Consider the following 20,828-nt stretch of genomic DNA (forward strand, 5'->3'; position numbering starts at 1 on the left):
AAAAAAAAAAAAAAAAAAAAAAATGATTTGAATTTTGGCTGCCCATTATAAATTTCTGATTTAAAAAAAAAAAAAACAGAAATGAAGCAAATAGAAAAAGAAATCATAATCAAAACTGCATTTTGTATTTGGTTTGTCAACTAGTTCTAAATGGCTTTTTCCAAAAAAGGGCTCTCAAAATGTTTTGGCAATGGCAATAGTTACTCACTTATCAAACATTTATTAAGCACTTCCTTTGTGCCAATATTAAGATTATACTTTTAAAGAAAAAATATTGTGTGAATGAGCAATTAGAATGTGTCTCAAAAAACTTGTCTTCCACAAATTAGGGAGTAAACACATTAGAGCAGATGTTAATGTGAAGCTCTGCTGTAGTGACTGTACAAAATATGACTTGCTACTTTTTGTTTTGAAGTAGTTGACTGAATGATTTCTTTCTTGGCAGTATTTTTGACAGGTAGTGATCGCATTCCTATTCTTGGTATGAAGAGTCTGAAACTAGTCATCCAGTCAACAGGAGGTGGTGAGGAATATCTCCCAGTTTCCCATACTTGTTTTAATCTTCTGGATCTTCCAAAATATACAGATAAAGAAACTCTGCGTTCTAAACTGATCCAAGCTATTGATCACAATGAAGGCTTCAGTTTAATATAACTATTCAGTTTAGTGCAAAAGCATTAAACTATTTGTGTTTTTCTTGTGGTGATGAATTCAGCAAGGTGACAAGAGGTACTATTATAATTCTTACTTGCAGAATGTTCAATCTACGAGTGTTCATGGAAGTCAAAACATTAAAGGAAAATGAACAAACTGTTAATATTATTGTACAGAACCATGGATTTTTTTGACAATCTTCCAATAAACATAACAAGTATTGTGAATACATTAAAGTTCTACTAACATGAGTTTTAAGAGTTTGCATATTTCAGAAATGATCTGGTGTGAGTGCATGGAAATATTGCTTAATTTTTCTTCAATCATTGAGTGAAAAACCTTTAACTTTGGCCTGCAATAGTCATTTGATTATTTTTTCATTTTGTAAATAATGTTAAGTTTTGTAATAAAATAGTTACGTTCTGATACCAGTACAGTTTCTATGGTTGTAATTGAACTTGAGCAGACTTTTAGAGGTTAAAAATTATGATTTAAATCTTACTCTGAAACTCTATAAAAAGAAAAAAAGGTAGCATGGTGGAAACACGATCTTTTCTTTTTTGCTAGAGTAAGTGTCTTTGTGCAAACCTAAATCACAAATAGGGAATATACTACATAACCTGCAGTTCTTTTCTCTTTTGTGAATCCTGACATGACATGCTGATAGATGGGGAATTGTTGATCAGAGAACTTATTAATATTTAGTACTGGAAGAACTCTGTCTCCACAGATGCCAGTAATAGAAAGAAACATTGGCTACTATGAGCACCAATCACTGGGTTATAGCTTTCAAAAGTATTGATGCTGCAGGGCTTTAGAGCTATTTCCTTGAATTTAAGAAACAAATCTTAACGGTTTTATGGTGCTGATGCTTAGTTATCTCATGCCATTAAATTGTAAAAGTGAGTTGATGCAATACATGTGACTTTCTGCTAGAATGCAAATATTTATTTTTAAAATTTATTTTAAAATGCCGTGAAAACTGTTTAATAAAGATTTATTGTTTTAATATTTAAACTTTCAGTGGTTCTCATATAAGAGTCAAAATTTTTCAAAAAGATGGATGACTCGGGGAAGGTCTCTTAAATTTCAGATTGCTTGTTTCTATTCCCATACAAATTTATAGAGGTCCGCAGTCTCTTAACCTGTAATTCTAAAATCCAAAAAAACTGAGAATATTGTCATCTCTCACTTTGCAGAAAAACCTGATCTGAATTCTTGAAGCTATTTATGGTATTCACTAAATAAGACTATGACCCCTATTGGGTACTTTAAAAAATTCTTTAAAATTCGTAATTCCAAAATGCAAATAAGCCCAAGGGGTTGGATAAGGGGTTGTGGACTTGTACTTTTCAGTAGGTCAGCTTAAAAAACTATTGGCTAACCACAGAACTCTTCTATAGATAGAAGCACTAAAACAGTGTTCTCACCTAAGGTACTTTTCCTCAAAGTAGTGGCATTCTTCCCCCATGAGAATGTCTCCACGTACCTGATATTATACCATATTCCCTGTTCGTCCACTCCTTGAGGTAGTAATTATTTGAATCAAAAACATGTCAGATGCTGTTTCTCAATAGTAGTAACCTTTGTATATTATGAAGCCGATCTGTAAAATAGCAGGCACTTTGGATTAATAGTTCCATGAACAAATACTGTAACAAGAGAATAGCATCTCATCTAGGAGCACACTGTACAAAGCTTAATTTGGGGACACTTCCTCCCTGTTACTCTAGACTATGATACAATGTATTAACACCAAGGAGATTCATGGTAGAAAGTTAAAATACCATTGAAGATTTCTGAAATTGCCATTTACTTTTAAAAAACAATAAAAGTCCCAAGCTTTGTAGATAAGAGCAGCAAAGCTACAGATCATTTGCTAAATTGTAGGGACTTTATTGAGTTAGCTAAATACTGAAGTATTTGGCCTCCACACATCTATTTGTAAGGTACAAATATATAGTGTGTTTGTAGCTCTCCTGTCTTGTCTTAGTCATTCAAGCTAGTAGCCACTGTTCAGGATGATGAATAAGACAGCAGAACCAAGACATTCCTTTCAATTAAAAGGAAATAAAAACCAGAATGCAGGCTGGGCGTGGTGGCTCACACCTGTAATCCCAACACTTGGAAGACTGAGGTGGGCACATGGCTTGAGTCTAGGAGTTCGAGACCAGCCTGGCTAACACCGTGAAACCCCGTCTCTACTAAAAATACAAAAAATTTAGCCGGACATGGTGACGGGATTTCACCATGTTGGCCAGGCTGGTCTCAAACTCCTGACCTCAGGTGATCCGCCCGCCTAGGCCTCCCAGAGTGCTGGGATTTCAGGTGTGAGCCACAGCACCTGACCAAGTTACACATATTAAGGGGGACACTGCTGGCCTCTTCAGGAGTACTTTCTCCCTCAAAATAAGTAGGTTCTCAGGTCAGCCTCAGAAAGTTGATACCAAATGTGGTCTGCAGTCTTTGGACTTAAAAAGACCTGGCATCCAACAACAGATTTTCAGTTAACCCAGCCTTTGCATCACATAGATTTTCACTACCCACCACTTCCTGTTCTCTCTCGAATCCCAAACTTCTGGTCCTTTATCATAGGACAATTGTCACATCCTTCTTAGGCCCTGCCCTGCCTTTTCCGCACGTTTTACTTGCTCAAGGCCTCTAGCCTAAAATGGTTGAAATAGTTCTGAAATGCTTGGTGGTGATGCATCGCCTGCTACGATCAGCACCATCAGTGTTTTCAAGTACTGGTCTGGTGAGACTAATGTAATAAACTGAATGAAGAAATGTAGTATGAGAAAGAAAGCATCTAATACTATAGCATTCAAAGCTGTACAAATTCTGCAAGATTTAAAAATTATATACCTTAAACAATGTAAGTTAACAGAAAAAAGTCAAATGACAGTTTTAATAGACTTTAAAACAGTGTACAAGTAAAAAAACACTGGTTTTGTATTTCAAAAGTTGAAGGAAGATATCCAGTCATTAAACAGTCTACAAAACATATGCCAGTAGATTACATAAAAGACTATGTACAATATAAAAAGAGCTGAAAACAGTCTTCACTGTAAAAATAATTTAAAACAAACTTTTCAATTTAAAATATTATCTATAGCACAAACACATCATGCAAATGGAAAACTAAATATACTGCATTCTTTAGTGTAGCCAAATAAATTCAGATTCAGACATCTTTTAAGTAGGGAAATGGCCATTCAAATACGATTTTTTTTCTCTGGCAGTAATGGTCCTAGCTGGGTATTTTATGCATAAAGAACAGCTATATTTCAAACCCTTTTTATTGTAATAAATACTAAAGCAACAGAGGAATACTTTATTAATTTAGGAGTAATGTTCAAAATGGTCTGAAAATAAATGCTTACGGTGTAATTTCATAAAGTATGAACTTCTTGAAGGACTAGAAGCTTTTGCAGCTGAGAAAGTTGATCTCTAGTTTTAAGGCAGGCTAAGCTTTTAAATAAAGATAAATTATAAGAACTAGTTTCATTCATTAACTATTCTGCTATTACAAGTTACATCATGTTCATCTCCATAATACTAGGCTAGCAGTTTGGTATTTAACACCAAATCCTCCCAATGGAAGGAGACATGTACTTTCTGGCTGAGTTATAATTAACATCTTATTACTTTGGAACTGTAATCAGGGGCCTGTTGCTCTCCTCATTAATGGAAAACAGCAGTCCAAAATATTACACTCTCCCCAGTAGAAGTACCATTATTATAGATTCGGAAAGGCTTTGCATATTCACATTTTGGCAGTTTAATACTTGTGGAAAAGATCAATGCAAGCTCTACCACAGTGATAGGTATTTAAACAACAATGGCAAATATTTCAAAACTAAGGGGATCCAGGCAGGCACTATTGTTTCTAAAGCAACTGAAACATTTCCAAAGCATTTATTTGTTTTTCAGGTTAGTTTTATGAGCCAATATAGACATTACTACATGTCCACAGGAAGTACAAAAGCCATCTTCATTTGAACATAAATACAATAATCCTGAAATTCTTAGCACCAAGTATTACTTTTAAAAGTAAAGACAACCGAGTGCCCTCCCACATATTGTCGACTTCCTTCTACTCACATTGCATGTCATTTGAGATTTTAAAAAGTTAGCTGCCACAAGTTTTGGAAAATGCCAGTGTTTAAAAATAAGTAATTGTGTTAAAGAATCAAAAGTTTAGAGTTAACAGATTTTGAGTACTTCAAACCATTCAATGTTACAAAGAAAAGTGAAAATACCATTCTTTGGTCTAGATAAGCTGTTCCCTTTACATTAATTTAACATTCCGATGGCTTTTGAAAACTTTAAAATGTTGAAACTCACTAGACAAAACAAAATTATATATACATATGAATTTATCATACAAATGAATCTTTAAAAGAAAGTTAGTCTTGACCAACAGCTGATTAAAGATACTTAGTACCTTTTTTAAAAAAAAAGTTAGTGTTGAATTTGTACAAGTACAGAAATAATGAAGTTAAAATTATCCATGAAAACAATCTATTTTACCAATCTATAAATATTACCTTTCTGGTTTCCTTGCTCTATAGAGTTCACAAGTAAACATTCATTTTGACATGCTAAAGTTCCTAATGCTGGTGGAACAATTCCTGTACCTGCACAATTATTACACTATGATTTGTTTGATGGATAGTTCATGTCTGTTACTTCCTGTTTCATAGATATAGCTTCATTAATTGCCTCTTGATCATCTCCATCAGTCCCAAATCCAGCTCCTCCAGCTCTCTCTGGAACATCAGGCTCATCTTCTAAGCCATTGTAGAATTCTTCAATTTCACTTTCATCTTCCATGGGTTCTTCTAAACTTGGACTCTGGCATGTCCCACTATCACTGTTACTGCCACAAGAACTAGAGGATAAGACGTCATCTTCCGAGTCTGAATATACCTCAGCGCCATGGAAAATGTAACGATTTGGTGGCAAAAACAGATACTGATTACCTGAAATATAATGATGAAAATGTTACTTTCAGTTTTCTAAGACTAACTCAGTCTGAAATGAAGTGTGGGTACCAGCTCTGCCTTTTATAAGTGTACCATTAGTGTTTAAAAACAACTGGGAGGCCATGATGTGCCTGCAGTTCCAGCTACTCAGGAGGCTGAGGCGGGTGGACTGCTTGAGCCCAGGAGTTCAAGGGCCAGCCTAGGCAACACAGTGATGGCCTGTCTCTTAAAAATTAATTAAATACAAGCAATACACTTAGTCCTGGGTTCAAATCTTAGTTCTGCCATTTATTATATCTTTGTAAATTTGTAAGTGTACCTCTGTGCCTCAATTCCCTCATCTAGAGAATGAAATAAATTTTTACAACCCTATGAGGGTTGTAAAATGTAGAGAACCATATTCAATAAAGGTTATTTCACCAATTATTTTAAAAAGATTTGATGAAAATGAAGTATCCAGCCCAGCCTACATTAGATACCCAATTTGTGTTCATTAAACAACTTCTCTAAAGCACACAGGCTTTTAAAGCCTCTTCATTAACTATTTTAACTTTTTTCTGATTATAAACCTAAAATATTGTCAATAATGTAATCACCACAAACTCATAGTGTAGTCTGTAGACACTGAATCTACAGTATCACCTGTGAATCTAAATTTAGATTCACTTGAGAAGATCTCAGGCCCCATGAGCCACCTACTGATTCAGAATGTGTGTGTATATACACATACAGTCTAAGATGCTTTTGAAGTCCTCTAAGATGTAATCTGAATCCATGAATACCAATAAAGTTCTTTCTAGAGCACACCAAATCAATCCTAGCTTGGCCATTTGGGGTTTAAGTGAAAGAGTAGGATCCCTAAAAACTGATGGAAAAGTTTGAATTCACAATATGTCCCTAACTTAACATCTCTTTTCACACATAATAAATGTAATATTTATTGTACCATATCCCAGACTAATTCACAGAAGCCTGGTTACCACTCTGGTAGGTGGCAAACCTAAAGTTCTCTCCAAAGTGGCTCTCAAACTTATACACTGCATCATGACCCAGTTCTCACCCTGACTACAACCTGTGTGACAATTCTGACCTGAATAATCCCTGAAATTTATTTCACAGTCCACTACAAATCACTGTGAAAACCACTTATTTCCCTCTATTACAACAGATACATAGTACTCATCAGGTTCCTAAGACACCACAGGCAGGGCACAGTGGCTCACACCTGTAATCCCTACACTTTGGGAGGCCAAGGCAGGCAGACTGCTGAGCCCAGGAGTCTGAGATCAGTCTGGGCCATGTGGCAAGACCCTGTCTCTACAAAAACTTTAAAAAAAAAAAAAAAAAAAATTAGCTGAGCATGAGGTCACGCGCCTGTGGTTTCAGCTACAGCTACTCGGGAGGCTGAGGCAGGAGAATCGCTGGAACCTGGGAGGCGGAGGTTGCCAGGAGGTGGAGGTTGCCGTGAGCCGAGATCACACCATTGTACTTCAGCCTGGACAGCAAGAGCAAAACTCCGTCTCAAAAAAATAAATAAATAAAAATGTAAAAAAATAAAAATGACTGTTCAGGTCAACTCTGTTTCTTGGGAAAAGAGACTGATGCGTTTGACACATCTGCCAAAATGACATTCAAGAAGAGTTCCCAGTGCAAGTCTTAGTGCACAGGTAGACTTTGTATATGATAGAGACGACTGTGTATTACCTAAGTCAGTAGCAATTTTTCTACTTTCTGACTTCTGCCACGATTTGCAAACATAAGCATCTCTCTGTGCTTTTTCTAGTTTCCCCTGGGAACGCGTCTGCTCTTTTTAAATCCCTACTTATTGTTAAATATTTTCCTCCTTAGAAAGCCTTGTATAATCTAATCTCCAAGTACAATCTACCTTTTGGGGCTAGGCATGGTGGCTCATGCCTGTAATTCCAGCACTTTTGGAGGCCGAGGTGGGCGGATCACAAGGTCAGGAGTTTGAGACCAGACTTACCAACATGGCAAAACCCCATCTCTACTAAAAATACAAAAATCAGCTGGGCATGGTGGCGCACGCCTGTAATCTCAGCTACTCAGGAGGCTGAAGCAGAAGAATCACTTGAACCCAGGAGGTGGAGGTTGCAGTGAACTGACATTGTGCCACTGCACTCCAGCCTGGGCAAAAGTAAGACTCCATCACCAAAAAACAAAAAAACAAAAAAACAAAAAAAAAAACCTACCTTTTGGGTGATGTTTTGTTCAAAACAATAATACTTTATTCTTCAGTAGCACCTATACCAAAGTATTAATGAGTATCACCCACATTTATAATTACATACAACATTAATCACTGTGTCTCCAGAACTTACCACAGTGCCTAATATGAAAAAGGCCAAAGGTTTATTCAACTGAACTACAATGTATTTACAGCAAATGACTGGAATACTCAAATACAGTTGTCTAAAATTTGTCAGTTTTCACCAAGTATGGTAAATGGAATGAGACCTAAAGTTCTAAATTACAGCTAAGTTACAGTGGTTTTTTTTTTTTTTAACAGTATTTTTTCTAACATTAAGTTAGGAATTTCGACCACACAGACTACTTGGACTTAAAACATCAGCTTCCAAAGAGTAGAAAGTGATTTCACCTATATCGATTAACACTGATTGATAAAGACTATGCATGTTCTAACAGGGTAGAAACTATTCCTATATTCAGTGGAGAAGAATCACGGATTCTTTCTAAGTCCTCAGAGAAAACACAGATGTGTTCTAAATCTCAGACAACACTGCATAGTAGTTAAGGGGGCAGGCTCTAAGCACAAATAGACTGGATTTTTAATCTGATTCTTCCACTTCTTGCAGTTACCGTGCATGAGGTATTTAACCTCTATGTTCCTGAGTTTTCCCACCTGCAGAAGAAAGTAATAGATCCTACCTCAGAAGATTAAAATCAGGTAACATATGTAAAGCAGCTAACCCACAATAAGCACCCAAATCTGTCATCGTTTCTGCCAGTTAATAACCCATTCTTATTTTTCCATCCCCTAGAGAAAACATACAGAGCACTATTAAACACTTCCTTCTCCGTATTATGAAGGATACCAGAAGATTTACTTTTCTCATTATGAACTGTACAGTTTCTCTAAACAGAATCAACTACATAAAGCTACTTTATCGATTAACCTGCCAAAATAGCTAATTTTTTGGAAATATTGTTAAGACAACTATACTTTCAAAATGGTTCGATTGCCTTTCTTACCATCAAGCCGCTTACTAATCTGCTCCTTTGCCACTCTACTAGGCCAGCATTTTCTCACTGTTCCAGCCACTGAAGTTCTTTCATTTTTCTCCCCAGTACTGGAACCAACATTCTTCAAATCCGGATTTCCCATCTGTTCAGCAATACTTTCAACATTCCTAGAATTCTGTACTTCCTGTGGTTTTTCTTCCATAAGACCTTTTGATTCAGACACATCTAAATCATCATTACTCTTAGCTGCTTGGTCTAAAAGTGTGACAATCACTGAAGAATCTGGTGGTGAAGTTCTTTCTGGTGAACTTGAGTCTTCTGAAATATGAAGAGGTGTGGGTGGCAAGTCTGACAAATAAGCCAATTCTTTTTGTGTTCGTGGGGGTTTTTCAGTAATTTCTGAAAGCTTTACAGGGTTACAGCAAAGTTTGGCATATTCACCACCTAACCTATGACACAATTCATTAATTATGACATCACAGTCTCCAAGAAGTTCTACATCAAAATGCAGATGAGGCAAAGGTTCTCTATTAATTAATATCTGAGGCACTTCATGGGGTATGGAACCTAAAATAGGGTGAAAAATAAGAGTTAGAAAAAGGGAGGAGGAAGTAAGCTAATAAAACCACAACAGATACATTACGCAAAAATCCAACAAGGGCTTGAGCTCCAAATTTCCAAAAAAGACCCATGCACTAAATTAAATACTTAACCAAGCCATTACATTTCATCAAGCAAGCAGATGGGCAGTTAAATCTTTTATAAAACGTTCAGGTTCTGCTCCTGTCACCTGGTAACCCCTGAGCAATCTTCCCAGACTTTCCCACTCTGAACCTCAAATTTCCTTGTCTGTAGAATGGGGTAACAGTACTTTTCCACAAGACTGTGGTGAAGATTAAATGAGTTAATAAGTCAAGTGCACAGAAGAGTTCTTGGCACACAAATGTTCTACTTAAGTAGCTCCTGATATAAAGAAGGTGAGCCGGGTACGGTGGCTCACACCTGTAATCCCAGCACTTTGGATGGCCGAGGCGGGTGGATCACCTGAGATCAGGAGTTCAAGACCAACCTGATCAAAGTGGTGAAACCCCGTCTCTACTTAGCCAGGTGTGTGGGGGCGCACGCCTCTAATCCCAGCTTCTTGGGAGGAGAACTGCTTGAATCCAGGAGGCAGAGACTGTAGTGAGGAAGAGACTGCAATGAGCCAAGATCATGCCATTGCACTCCAGCCTGGGCAACGAGGGAGGGAAGGAGGACGGGAGGGAGGATGGAAGGATGGGAGGGAGGATGGAAGGATGGGAGGGAGGATGGAAGGATGGGAGGGAGGACGGAAGGATGGGAGGGAGGACGGAAGGATGGGAGGAAGGAAGAACAGATAGAAGGATGGACTGATGGGAAGGAAGGACGAATGGACAGAAGGACGGACATACAGAAGAAAGGAAGGACAAACAGAAGAAGGATGGAAGGATGGAAAGACGGAAGGAAGGGAGGAAGGGAGTGGGGGGGAGGGGAGGAAAAAAGTCATACAAATAAATTCTACACTATTATAAACCTGTTTTTTTAAATTATCTTTGCAACACACCATACTATCCCACAGCTTTCGAAATAAAAGTTTTTAAGGACTGGGCGTGGTAGCTCATGCCTGTAATCCTAATGCTTTGAGGGGCAGAGGAGGAAGGATCACTTGAGGCCAGGAGTTTATGACCAGCCTGGACAACAAAGTGAATCCCGTTTCTACAAAAAAAAATTTTTTTCATTAGCCAAGCACGGTGTGCGCGTGTGGTCCTAACTACTTGGGAAGCTGAAGTGGACGGATTGCTTGTCCCCAGGAGTTCAAGGCTGCAGTGAGTTGTAACTGCACCACTGCACTCTAGCCTGAGCTACAGCAAGACACCCGTCTCTTAAAATAAAAAAAAAAAGCTTTTAAGCAGAGTGTCTCTGAATTTGCTTTAAAAGAGCAACTCAAGAACAAAGGGACTTGTATATTAAATTTTCATGTTTCATTTAATTGCAAATTGTCTTATATTCTACTTTAACAGAATTTCACAGCTAATTAGGTAAGACTGAGTTAACTGCTAAAGCCACGAGATATGGGATAGACACAAAATTGAAGAGCTTGAATCCATGTTTCCTTCAACTGTTTACTCTGGCTGCCTTGGCTGCTGATGTGGGGTCTAATTAAATTCTCTGGCTAGGGATTTAATATTGTTTCCTCTCCTCTTTCTCTCACTTGTGAAAGGACACATCTGATGCAACTGAAATCTCTCTCTCTCTCCTCCTCCTCCTCTGACTCTAAACTAGAGAAGGAAACAGTATGAGAATACATATAACAAAGAAATGTTCCTGAGAGTAATAGGGATTTAAATTTTATGTGAACATTTTATACACACACCCTTTTGGGTAAACTAGACCAACATATCACCATTATGACTTGGCTATTATTACAACAAGAATGAACCAATCATTTTGAGCCCCCAAATTCCATCTTACATGGTATGTTATACTTCTACCTTCTACCAAACTATATATTTGAATTTATTAAATGTGAAATCAATTAAATTTGAAAGATCAACAACTGTAATCTTATTAAGAATAAAAAATATGAGGATTAAGGACCATTTCATAAATTAATTGATGCTAACATTAAAACACATTCCACCAAAAGTCTATATTGAACTCTTTACCTTTGTCTTAATTTTCACATAAATTAGAAGCAGAGTTTAGCATTACTTGTGGGTTTTTTTGTTTTTGATTTTTTGAGACAGAGTCCCACTCTGTCACCCAGGCTGGAGTGCAGTGGCACAACCTCGGCTCATTGCAACCTCTGCCTCCTGGGTTCAAGCGGTTCTCACAGCCTGCCAAGTAGCTGGGACTACATGCGCACACCACCACACCCAGCTGATTTTTGTATTTTTAGCAGAGACAGGGTTTCACCATGTTGGCCAGGCTGGTCTCAAACTGCTGCCCTCAAGGGATCCACCCACCTCGGCCTCCCAAAGTGCTGAGATTACAGGCGTGAGTCACTAACATTACTTGTGTTTTGACAACCCTCCACACCCCATCAAAATGTCAGATTCACCAGTCTCAATGAACAACAATGCCACATAAAAAATAGTTTAGCCAGATGTGGAGGCTTGTGCCTGTAATCCTAGCTACTGAAGGGGCTGAGGCAGGAGGATCCTTGAGCCCAGGAGTTCGAATCCAGCCTGGGCAACACAACAGGACCTCATCTCTACTAAAAATAAACAATTTCTGGCCGGGCATTGTGGCTCATGCCTGTAATCCCAGCACTTTGGGACGCCAAGACGGGTGGATAACCTGAGCTCAGGAGTTCGAGACCAGCCTGGCCAACATGGCGAAACCCGGTCTCTACTAAAAAAATAAAAAGTTAGCCAGGCATGTTGGTGGACAACTGTAATCCCAGCTACTCAGGAGGCTGAGGCAGGAGGATCGCTTGAACTCAGGAGGCAGAGGTTGCAGTGAGCTGAGATCACGCCACCGCACTCCAGCCTGGGCAACAAGAGGGAAACCCCATCTCAATAAATAAATAAACAAACGATTTCAAAAATTAGCTCTTCACCACTCTTTCAAGCAGAAGCAGAGTAAGATTACTAAGGTTAGGGTCTATTATACAGATCCACAACCCATGACATTATATAGAAATGATCTCCAAAAGTCACCACCAACTTACTTGGAATTAGTGCTACCGGTCTTACTTTGAGGGAAGACCCAATAACAATGAGGAGGTCAACTTCATCTTTGTCATACTTCATGGCTCTATGAAACTGTTCTGGTAAATTTTCACCAAAAAACACAATCTCTGGTTTCATGATAGCAAGCGGTTCATCAGCTGGGCACCTAGGACATCGAGGAACTACCTACGTATTTTCAGATTTTGGTTGAGGCAGAGAAGCAAACAGTAAGCCCAAGTTAGAAATAGTCAACATTTCCATACCTCTAAGAGTACATTTCAGAATTATTAAAAAAAAAAAAAAACAGAAAAGCTATGGATAAACAGCAACTGGATAACAATCTAAACGTCAATGATGGGTAGTAATTTATTAACATACTATGAAACAGTGAAATACTATGTTCTTGTTATAATATCCATATAGAACAACACTTGACATTGAAGAGTCCATCATATAAGAGGAAAAACACAATGTGTGTATATACACAAAATGGGAATTGATCCTTTAAAAGAAAAATACACATTTGTAAAATAAAATGACTCCATTTTATTTATTTGAGATAGATCCTCATTCCGTTGCCCAGGCTGGAGTGCAGTGGCATGATCTCAGGTCACTACAACCTCCACCTCCTGAGTTCAAATGATTCTCCTGCCTCAGCCTCCTAAGTAGCTGAGATTAAAGGCATATACTACCATGCCAGGCTAATTTTTGTATTTTTAGGAGAGACGGGGTTTTGCCATGTTGGCCAGGTTGGTCTCAAACTTCTGACCTCAAATGATCCACCCACCTCAGCCTCCCAAAGTGCTGGGATTACAAGCATGAACCACTGCACCCGACCAATGATTCCATTTTAATATACTATTCTTTCTCTTTCATAATGATATAATTAACTATATACTGCTAAGCACATAGGACATATTTCTGGATAATTTTTATTTTCTGCTACATTTTCCTATATTTTTTGGCAATGAACATGTATGAAATAATTTTAAAAGATTACCACAACTAATTTAAGGTCCAAATCTGACAGGCACAAAAGGGAAAGGAAGGAGAAAACTACAACAACAACTTGCTTATGGATCTGACGTTTTATGTTCAGCTTAGATACTAAGAAGCCAATTTCATAATTTTAAGAGACTTTATAGGGCTGTTTTCTATATAAGGTATTGAAAGGTTCTTGTGTATTTTACCAAAATTCCCAATTACTATTTTCTTCCTGAATCTTTCTGTACCACGTATACTTTTAAGGGGAAAAAAAGGATTTTGAGGCAAAAGAAGAAATACTTCAGAGACATGCACAATTCCTAAAATATGGGCAACAAATTACCTGATTAAAAATATCTCCTCGTACAGCTTCACAGTCAACTTTGTATTTACAAATCAGGCAAGATGCTGTTGCAAAGGAACCTAAAAACAACCAACATGTATGTGCTTTATTAACGAAGTATTTCTGTTTCTTGAACACACCACGAACGTTATAAAGTTTGACATCAGAAATGTTAAGAGGGTTTAAAGATTTTTGTTTTTAACTTTGATTTTAAACCTCAGAACACACTGCAGATTTTGTGATACACTACAGGAGAATCTAGGGGATGAAAAATGTATATATGTATTTATACATAGAATGAATACAATTCTCAATCGCTGAGACAATAATGATGCCTTCTAAAGCTACTCTTTTCAACAAAACTGTAACAACTCAGTCCTCCAGAGCTAAAATCCTGCAGAGTTGAACAGTTCCAATTCTATTACCTTAGTTCAGCAGTTCTTAGAAACACTTTAGATACCTAATGGCCTGTTCATACTTGTTTTACATTAAACATTTCTGAATCTCTGAATCCTGTACATCTCAACTATCCAGTTCTTTTAGTTTATCCAGTTCTTTTAGTTTCATAAACTAAAGATGTCACATTTCTTCATTAATAGTTAATATTACTCTTGTAATCAGTTTTTTTTTTTTTTTGGTACAGAGTCTCTGTCTCCCAGGCTAGACCGCAATGGTGCAATCTTGGCTCACTGCAACCTCCAACTCCCAGGTTCAAGTGATTCTCATGCCTCAGTCTCCTAAGTAGCTGGGATAACAGGTATGCCACCATGCCCGGCTAATTTTCGTATTTTTAGTAGAGCCAGGGTTTCACCATGTTGGCCAGGCTGTTCTCGAACTCCTGGCCTCATGTGATCCGCCTGCTTCAGCTTCCCAAAGTGCTAGGATTACAGGCGTGAGATACCACACCCAGCCAGAAAAGATTACTTAAAATAATTGAATGCATGCAACTGCAGCATCTTTTGAAATCAAAAGCAAATTAATATCTGAGGTTTTATATAATTGTGAAGGCCAATACTTCTGTTTTTATTATTTTTGTTTTCTACTTTTCTGAGGTTATCTATAATTAATGAGATAACATGATTAAATAATGCTTATCTCCACTTCTCAATGGCAGTCTGCTTTAGAGGAAAAATCCTCCTATAAAACTAAAATAAACTACAGAAAACCATTCTGAAGTTTACTAACCATGACACTGAATTATCCTCTGGATTCCCGCAACCTGTTCCAGCGTGTCTATGTTCTGCGTATAGTTGCGAAGTAGTTTTCCTTCCTTATCTGACAAGGCTATGAATTTGTGACAGAGAGATGGTTGGAATTGTCCAGGATATATTTCCTATATCAAGCAAAAGGTAGAAAAAATTTACATTAGTGAAATAAACTACAGATGTCATATGTTTAACAAAAAACTACCAATAATCCCCACATATAATTTTAAAATGAAATAGATGAGCATTTTAAAGTATCTAGATGGATGCAACACACACCTACAAAAGGACTGTTGCTGTCATGTATAAAACTCAGCAATTAGTGAACTTGGCCCCTTGAAGAAAAAGACAAAGTCAGCCCATAAACATCTCTAATAAATGTTGATATTTTAATAAAAGTCAGAAGTAACACAACCTTAGGATATCTAATTTTTGTTGGCTGCAAATTCAGATTTTTTTCTTTAAAGAAAAATGGGAAACTTTAAACTAACATTACAGGTATCAAGGTAGGGTGATTTTTTAAAAGCACTGTCAATACAAGAATATTTTAAAATTTTTCTGATTTATCATTCATTAGAATATCAACCTGTTGGAAGTTTAAAGCTAAAGTATTAATCCTTACCAAAATTGTTTTCCTTCCACTGCACAGGCACATACTGGTATAGTATAGAGTTGCTCATGAATGCTGAGTTGCTGGATTTTGTGTGTGTGTTTTTCCCCCCAAATAATGCTTCAATGCTGTTTCTTCTTTAAAACAAAGAATTCAGATATACACATGGCAAAAGATCAGAGAAAAGTATCAATTTTGGTCCTCCCAACTTTTGACAGTGTTTTTATTAAATTTCATTTAGTAAGTGACTATGGCAAAGGAAGTTTCTTCTCTACTTTTTCCTTTAAAGTAGTAGTGCTATCATCTACTTACTTCCTTACCATTCATTACAGGCTCTAATCTATCATAATGCTAGCAAAAAACTAGACACAACCGTATGCCCATCAGTAGGGAACCGGTTGTATAAACATGGTACGTCCATAATAGTGGAATATGTAGCCATTAAAAAGAATGAAGGAGATCTAGATGAACTGCCCTGGAAAACGGTTCATGACATACGTGAAAAAAGCAAATTAGTCACCAGTATGTATAACTTTTGTTTTTGTTACTAAGCAAAAATTGAAATTATATGCACATGTATATAGAGATGTCCATTTAATCAACCAAGTCAGGAAGGATACAAACAGGCTGTAAGCAGATGTGGGGAGCTTTCACTTCTGACGTTATACAAAAAAGTTTAATAGCGATTAAAGATGACTTTTTACCTAATTAATATTTCAAATTAAAAAAAAATCCCCACTGAAACTTCTAGGTTCTACTACCCAGGCTTCTAAGTAAAACTTAAGTGAATTCCTAACAGCTATCACATACACGTCCACATGCTGCTAAAAACCTAGTATCCCAAAATGTTGCCTTACAAATATTTATCACAAATTTTATGAATAACTCTTTCCAATTTAAGAAATGGACAGTGCACATAGTAGCAAGGGAAAAGCTTAATAAAGTCAATGTTTACAGAAAATCAAAAGCCATTGTTTTGGAAAAGTGACTTGTGTTAAATCCACCACTGTTTTCTTCCCCAGAATGCTTTGTTCTAATACATTTACATTTGAGAGATTAAGCATTGTAGTGTCTTATTAAAGCTCCTTCTGGAAACAGCTTTTACAGTATTTTTGGCACTACGAGAATATGCTAGACAACAGATAAAATAGGATCCATAGTAGTAAACAAGTGATAATAGCATGCCAAACGCAGAATTAAAAAGATAAAATAACTCCAAAGTATGGTCAAGGAACAAGAGCAAGTACGAAGACTCCACCCTCCCTGAATTAACTGTGTGCCTTATCCAGGTCCACCCCCACCCTTCCTAAAGGGTAGAGTAAGAGAAACAAACAAGTATGGGACACTAGATTTAGCTCTTACACTTGTTTCCCTCCATGTCCTACTTATAACAGTTCAGTTAGCCCTTAAAATTAATTTAACTATTTACCTTTAAGACAAATCATAAAGGACATTTTTTATTTTATAAGCCTACTTTTATTTTTGAGACAGAGTTTCGCTCTTTTTGCCCAGGCTAGATGGAGTGCAATGGCACAATCTCGGCTCACCGCAACCTCTGCCTCCTGGGTTCAAGTGATTCTCCTGCCTCAGCCTCCTGAATAGCTGGGATTACAGGCATGCGCCACCACTCCGGCTAATATTGTATTTTAGTAGAGATGGAGTTTCTCCATGTTGGTCAGGCTGGTCTTCAACTCCTGACCTCAAGTGATCCACCCGCCTCGGCCTCCCAAAGTGCTGGGATTACAGGCGTGTGCCACCACGCCTGGCCAAGCCTACATTTTACGTATGTGAGAATCTGAATGATTTGAGTCTCTGACTCATACTTTCTGTCAAGTATGAAATGGACCATGTCTGAATTATTAGGTTTAAATACAGTGTTCAAACTAAGAGAAATAGTACAGGTATGGTGGCTCACACCTCTAATCCCAGCAGTTCGGAAGGCTGAGGCAGGCGGGTTACTTGAGAACAGGAGTTCGAGACCAGCCTGGGCAACATGGCGAAACCCTGACTCTACAAAAAACACAAAAATTAGCCGGGCCTCATGGTTCATGCCTGTAGTCCCAGAAACTCAGGAGGCTGAGGTGGGAGGATCACCTGAGCCCAGGGAGGAAGAGGTTCCAGTGAGCTATGATCATGTCACTGCTCTCCAGCCTGGGTGACAGAGACAGCCTTTAAAACAAAACAAAACAAAACAAAAAAAAACTAAAAGGAATCTGAAATAATGAAAAAAATTACTCTGGAAGGACTGTTCTAATATAAACCACTCCTCCTAAGATAGGACCACTTGTCGAAAACCAAATGACTGGAGATACAACTTACAGATAGAATATGGATTAACTCTTCCATGGTTAAAGTGTGACATGCTTAGTCCTATTCCAAGCAAGACAGGCCACCCAGTTTGAATATCCTAAAGCCTTTTTAAGGAACCAATCATGAAGGCTGGGCCATTCTGTTGCTGCCATACGGATCCTCATAGACTAAGAGTGGAAGCAGAACTGGAACCAAAGGCTCAAAACACTATAAAAATAAACCCTGCTTTCACATAGCTGTGTCTGGAAACATGTAAATAATCCAGGAATTGGCCACAGGCAACCAACGTGGTCAAAATTAAAGCTTAGAACTATCTGCAGAAATAATGGCTTTTCTCCAGAGATTATGCCTTTCTTTCTTCTCCAAATTTCTAGCAATATGAATAAAAGACTCCAGTAAAAGGCACAGGTGTAAATGCAGTCCCTCAAAACTAAGAAAGCTGGGTGTGGTGGCACAGGCCTGTAGTTTCAGCTACTGGGGAGACAGAGCAGGGAGAATCACTCGAGTCTGGGAGTTAGGGAGCTGTAGTACTCTATGATCGTGCCCATGGATGGGCAATACACTCCAGCCCACACAACATAACGAAATTCACCCCACCTTTTTTTTTTTTTTTTTGAGACACAGTCTCGCTCTGTCACCCAGGATGGAGTGCAGTGGCACGATCTTGGCTCATCGTAACCTCCACCTCCTGGGTTCAGGCAATTCTCCCACCTCAGCCTCCCAAGTAGCTGGGACTACAGGTGCACACCACCACACTCAGCTAATTTTGTTTATTTTTAGTAGAGACAGGGTTTCGCCATGTTGGTCAGGCTGGTCTCAAACTCCTGACCTCAGGTGATCCACCTGCCTTGGCCTCCCAAAGTGCTGGGATTACAGGTGTGAGCCACTGTGGCCAGCCAAAATTCCCTCTTTAAAAATAAGAATTTTAAATTAACGAATTCATCAAAATTTACCGATGTTAATCTTTGCTGATATCCACCTCCTCCTATATATAGTTCAGATGGAGGCAGTAAGTAGAGTTGCTAAGAAAATAGAATGTAAATGTTCCTGTCAAAAAAAGTGAAATACATCAATCCTGGTAAGAAGAGTCCTCATAATCCCTCCTGTCTCTTTCATTCCACAAAACCACACTTGAATAAACTGCTCAACATCTTAATCAATACTAATAAATTGGTTATATGACAAATTGAACTGCATTTCAATATATAAATGAGTATGGCTATGTTCTAATAAAAGTTTGTATTTATGAACACTGACATGAGAAATTTATATAATTTTCAAGTGTGATGAAACAGTTCTTTCAATTTTTTTCCCCAGCCATTTAAAATTAATTATTAGCAGGGGGTGGAGGTGGGAATGGGAAGACATTGGGAATAATAAGTTCAGGAGATCTATTGTTGACTATAATTAAGAACATATTGTGGCCGGACACAGTAGCTCATGCCTGTAATCCCAGCACTTTGGGAGGCCGAGGCAGGCGGATCACCTGAGGTCAGGGGTTCAAGACCAACCTGGTCAACATGGTGAAACCCTGTCTCTACTAAAAATACAAAAATCAGCTGGGCATGGAGGCAGGCACCTGTAATCCCAGCTACTTGGGAGGCTGAGGCAGGAGAATCGCTTGTACCTGGGAGGCGGAGGTTGCAGTGAGCCAAGATAGCGCCACTGCACTCCAGCCTGGGGACAAGAGAGAGATTTTGTCTCAAAACAAAAACAAGAACAAAAAAAGAAAACATATCGTACACCTGAAAATTATTAAGAGTAGATTTTAAATGTTCTCACCACCAAAAAAAAGTATGCGAAGTAATGAATATTAGCTTGAGTTAGCCATTCCACAACATACACATGTCAAAACATCATGTTGTATACCACATAAATTTTATTTGTTGATTTAAGTAATAAATTAATGCTTACTGCTTAGCTCACAGGCTATACAAAAACGGGAAGTGGGCCACATGTGGACTGAGGCCATAGTACGCCAACCTCTGTATTAACCTAACACAAGAGAATGTCAAACTGCCAGTCACCAGTTAATAAATTTTAGTATGTACCACGTATAACATAAGCACTTTTAATTTCCTCTTTATCACGCTACAGACAAGGCTGAGGACTGGGTTTTTCAATGTGTTCAAGGCTGTAAAGAAAACAAAGAACATATGACAGAGACCCTATGCAATCCGCAAAGCAGACTACATTTACTACCAGGCCCTACCTTGCTAAAGAAAGTTTGCTGACCCAGCTGTAGACATATACCCCGATGCAGATGAAAAAACACAAAACAAACATAACTTGCCATTTTGGTCACAAGAGCAAATAAGTAGCAGAGCCCTGTTTTGATACAAAAATCCAGCACTGGACTGGGCAACAGGCAAGATCCCATCTCTACCAAAAATACAAAAAAAAATAGCTGGGCATGGTGGTGCACACTTGTGGTCACAGCTACTCAGGAGGTGAGCGATCACTTGAAGCCAGGGAACACAGGTTGCAGTCTAGCCTGGGTGTCAGAGCAAGAACCTATCTCAAAAAAAAAAATGGAAAGAAAAAAGAAAACCCGAAAACCCCAGCACTTAACCCTCTATGCAATATTTACTGCCTTTTCAATTTGTGATCCCTCATCCTCAAGTTTTCTATTTTTCTTGTAGGATAAGCACCATTTCTATTATGTATTACAAACCAAATGACTAAAACTAGCAAGCATATTTCAGTTTGCTCACCTTCATGGGATTACTAAAGGCTGGAACCCCAGTAAGCCTAACTCTTCGAGAATATATAATGTACACGTACAACTATTACGTATCCATAAAATAAAGTTTTTTTTTT

The 20,828-nt window shown here is 38.0% G+C and overlaps 1 protein-coding gene across 1 annotated transcript in view; it reads right to left on the minus strand.

Annotated features, from left to right (window-relative positions):
• Window positions 1-3,530: 3,530 nt before the first annotated feature.
• SIRT1 (sirtuin 1) overlaps window positions 3,531-20,828 on the minus strand; it is a 39,621-nt gene continuing 22,323 nt past the window's right edge. Inside the window, 5 exon segments of the mRNA XM_017851442.1 lie at window positions 3,531-5,639; window positions 8,874-9,431; window positions 12,556-12,742; window positions 13,884-13,963; window positions 15,069-15,216. Coding sequence (XP_017706931.1) covers window positions 5,311-5,639; window positions 8,874-9,431; window positions 12,556-12,742; window positions 13,884-13,963; window positions 15,069-15,216 — 1,302 coding nt within the window. The 3' untranslated portion in view covers window positions 3,531-5,310.

The sequence above is a fragment of the Rhinopithecus bieti genome, unplaced genomic scaffold, assembly GCF_001698545.2.
Source record: "Rhinopithecus bieti isolate Rb0 unplaced genomic scaffold, ASM169854v2 scaffold_33940, whole genome shotgun sequence".
In the NCBI taxonomy this organism is placed as follows: domain Eukaryota; kingdom Metazoa; phylum Chordata; class Mammalia; order Primates; family Cercopithecidae; genus Rhinopithecus; species Rhinopithecus bieti.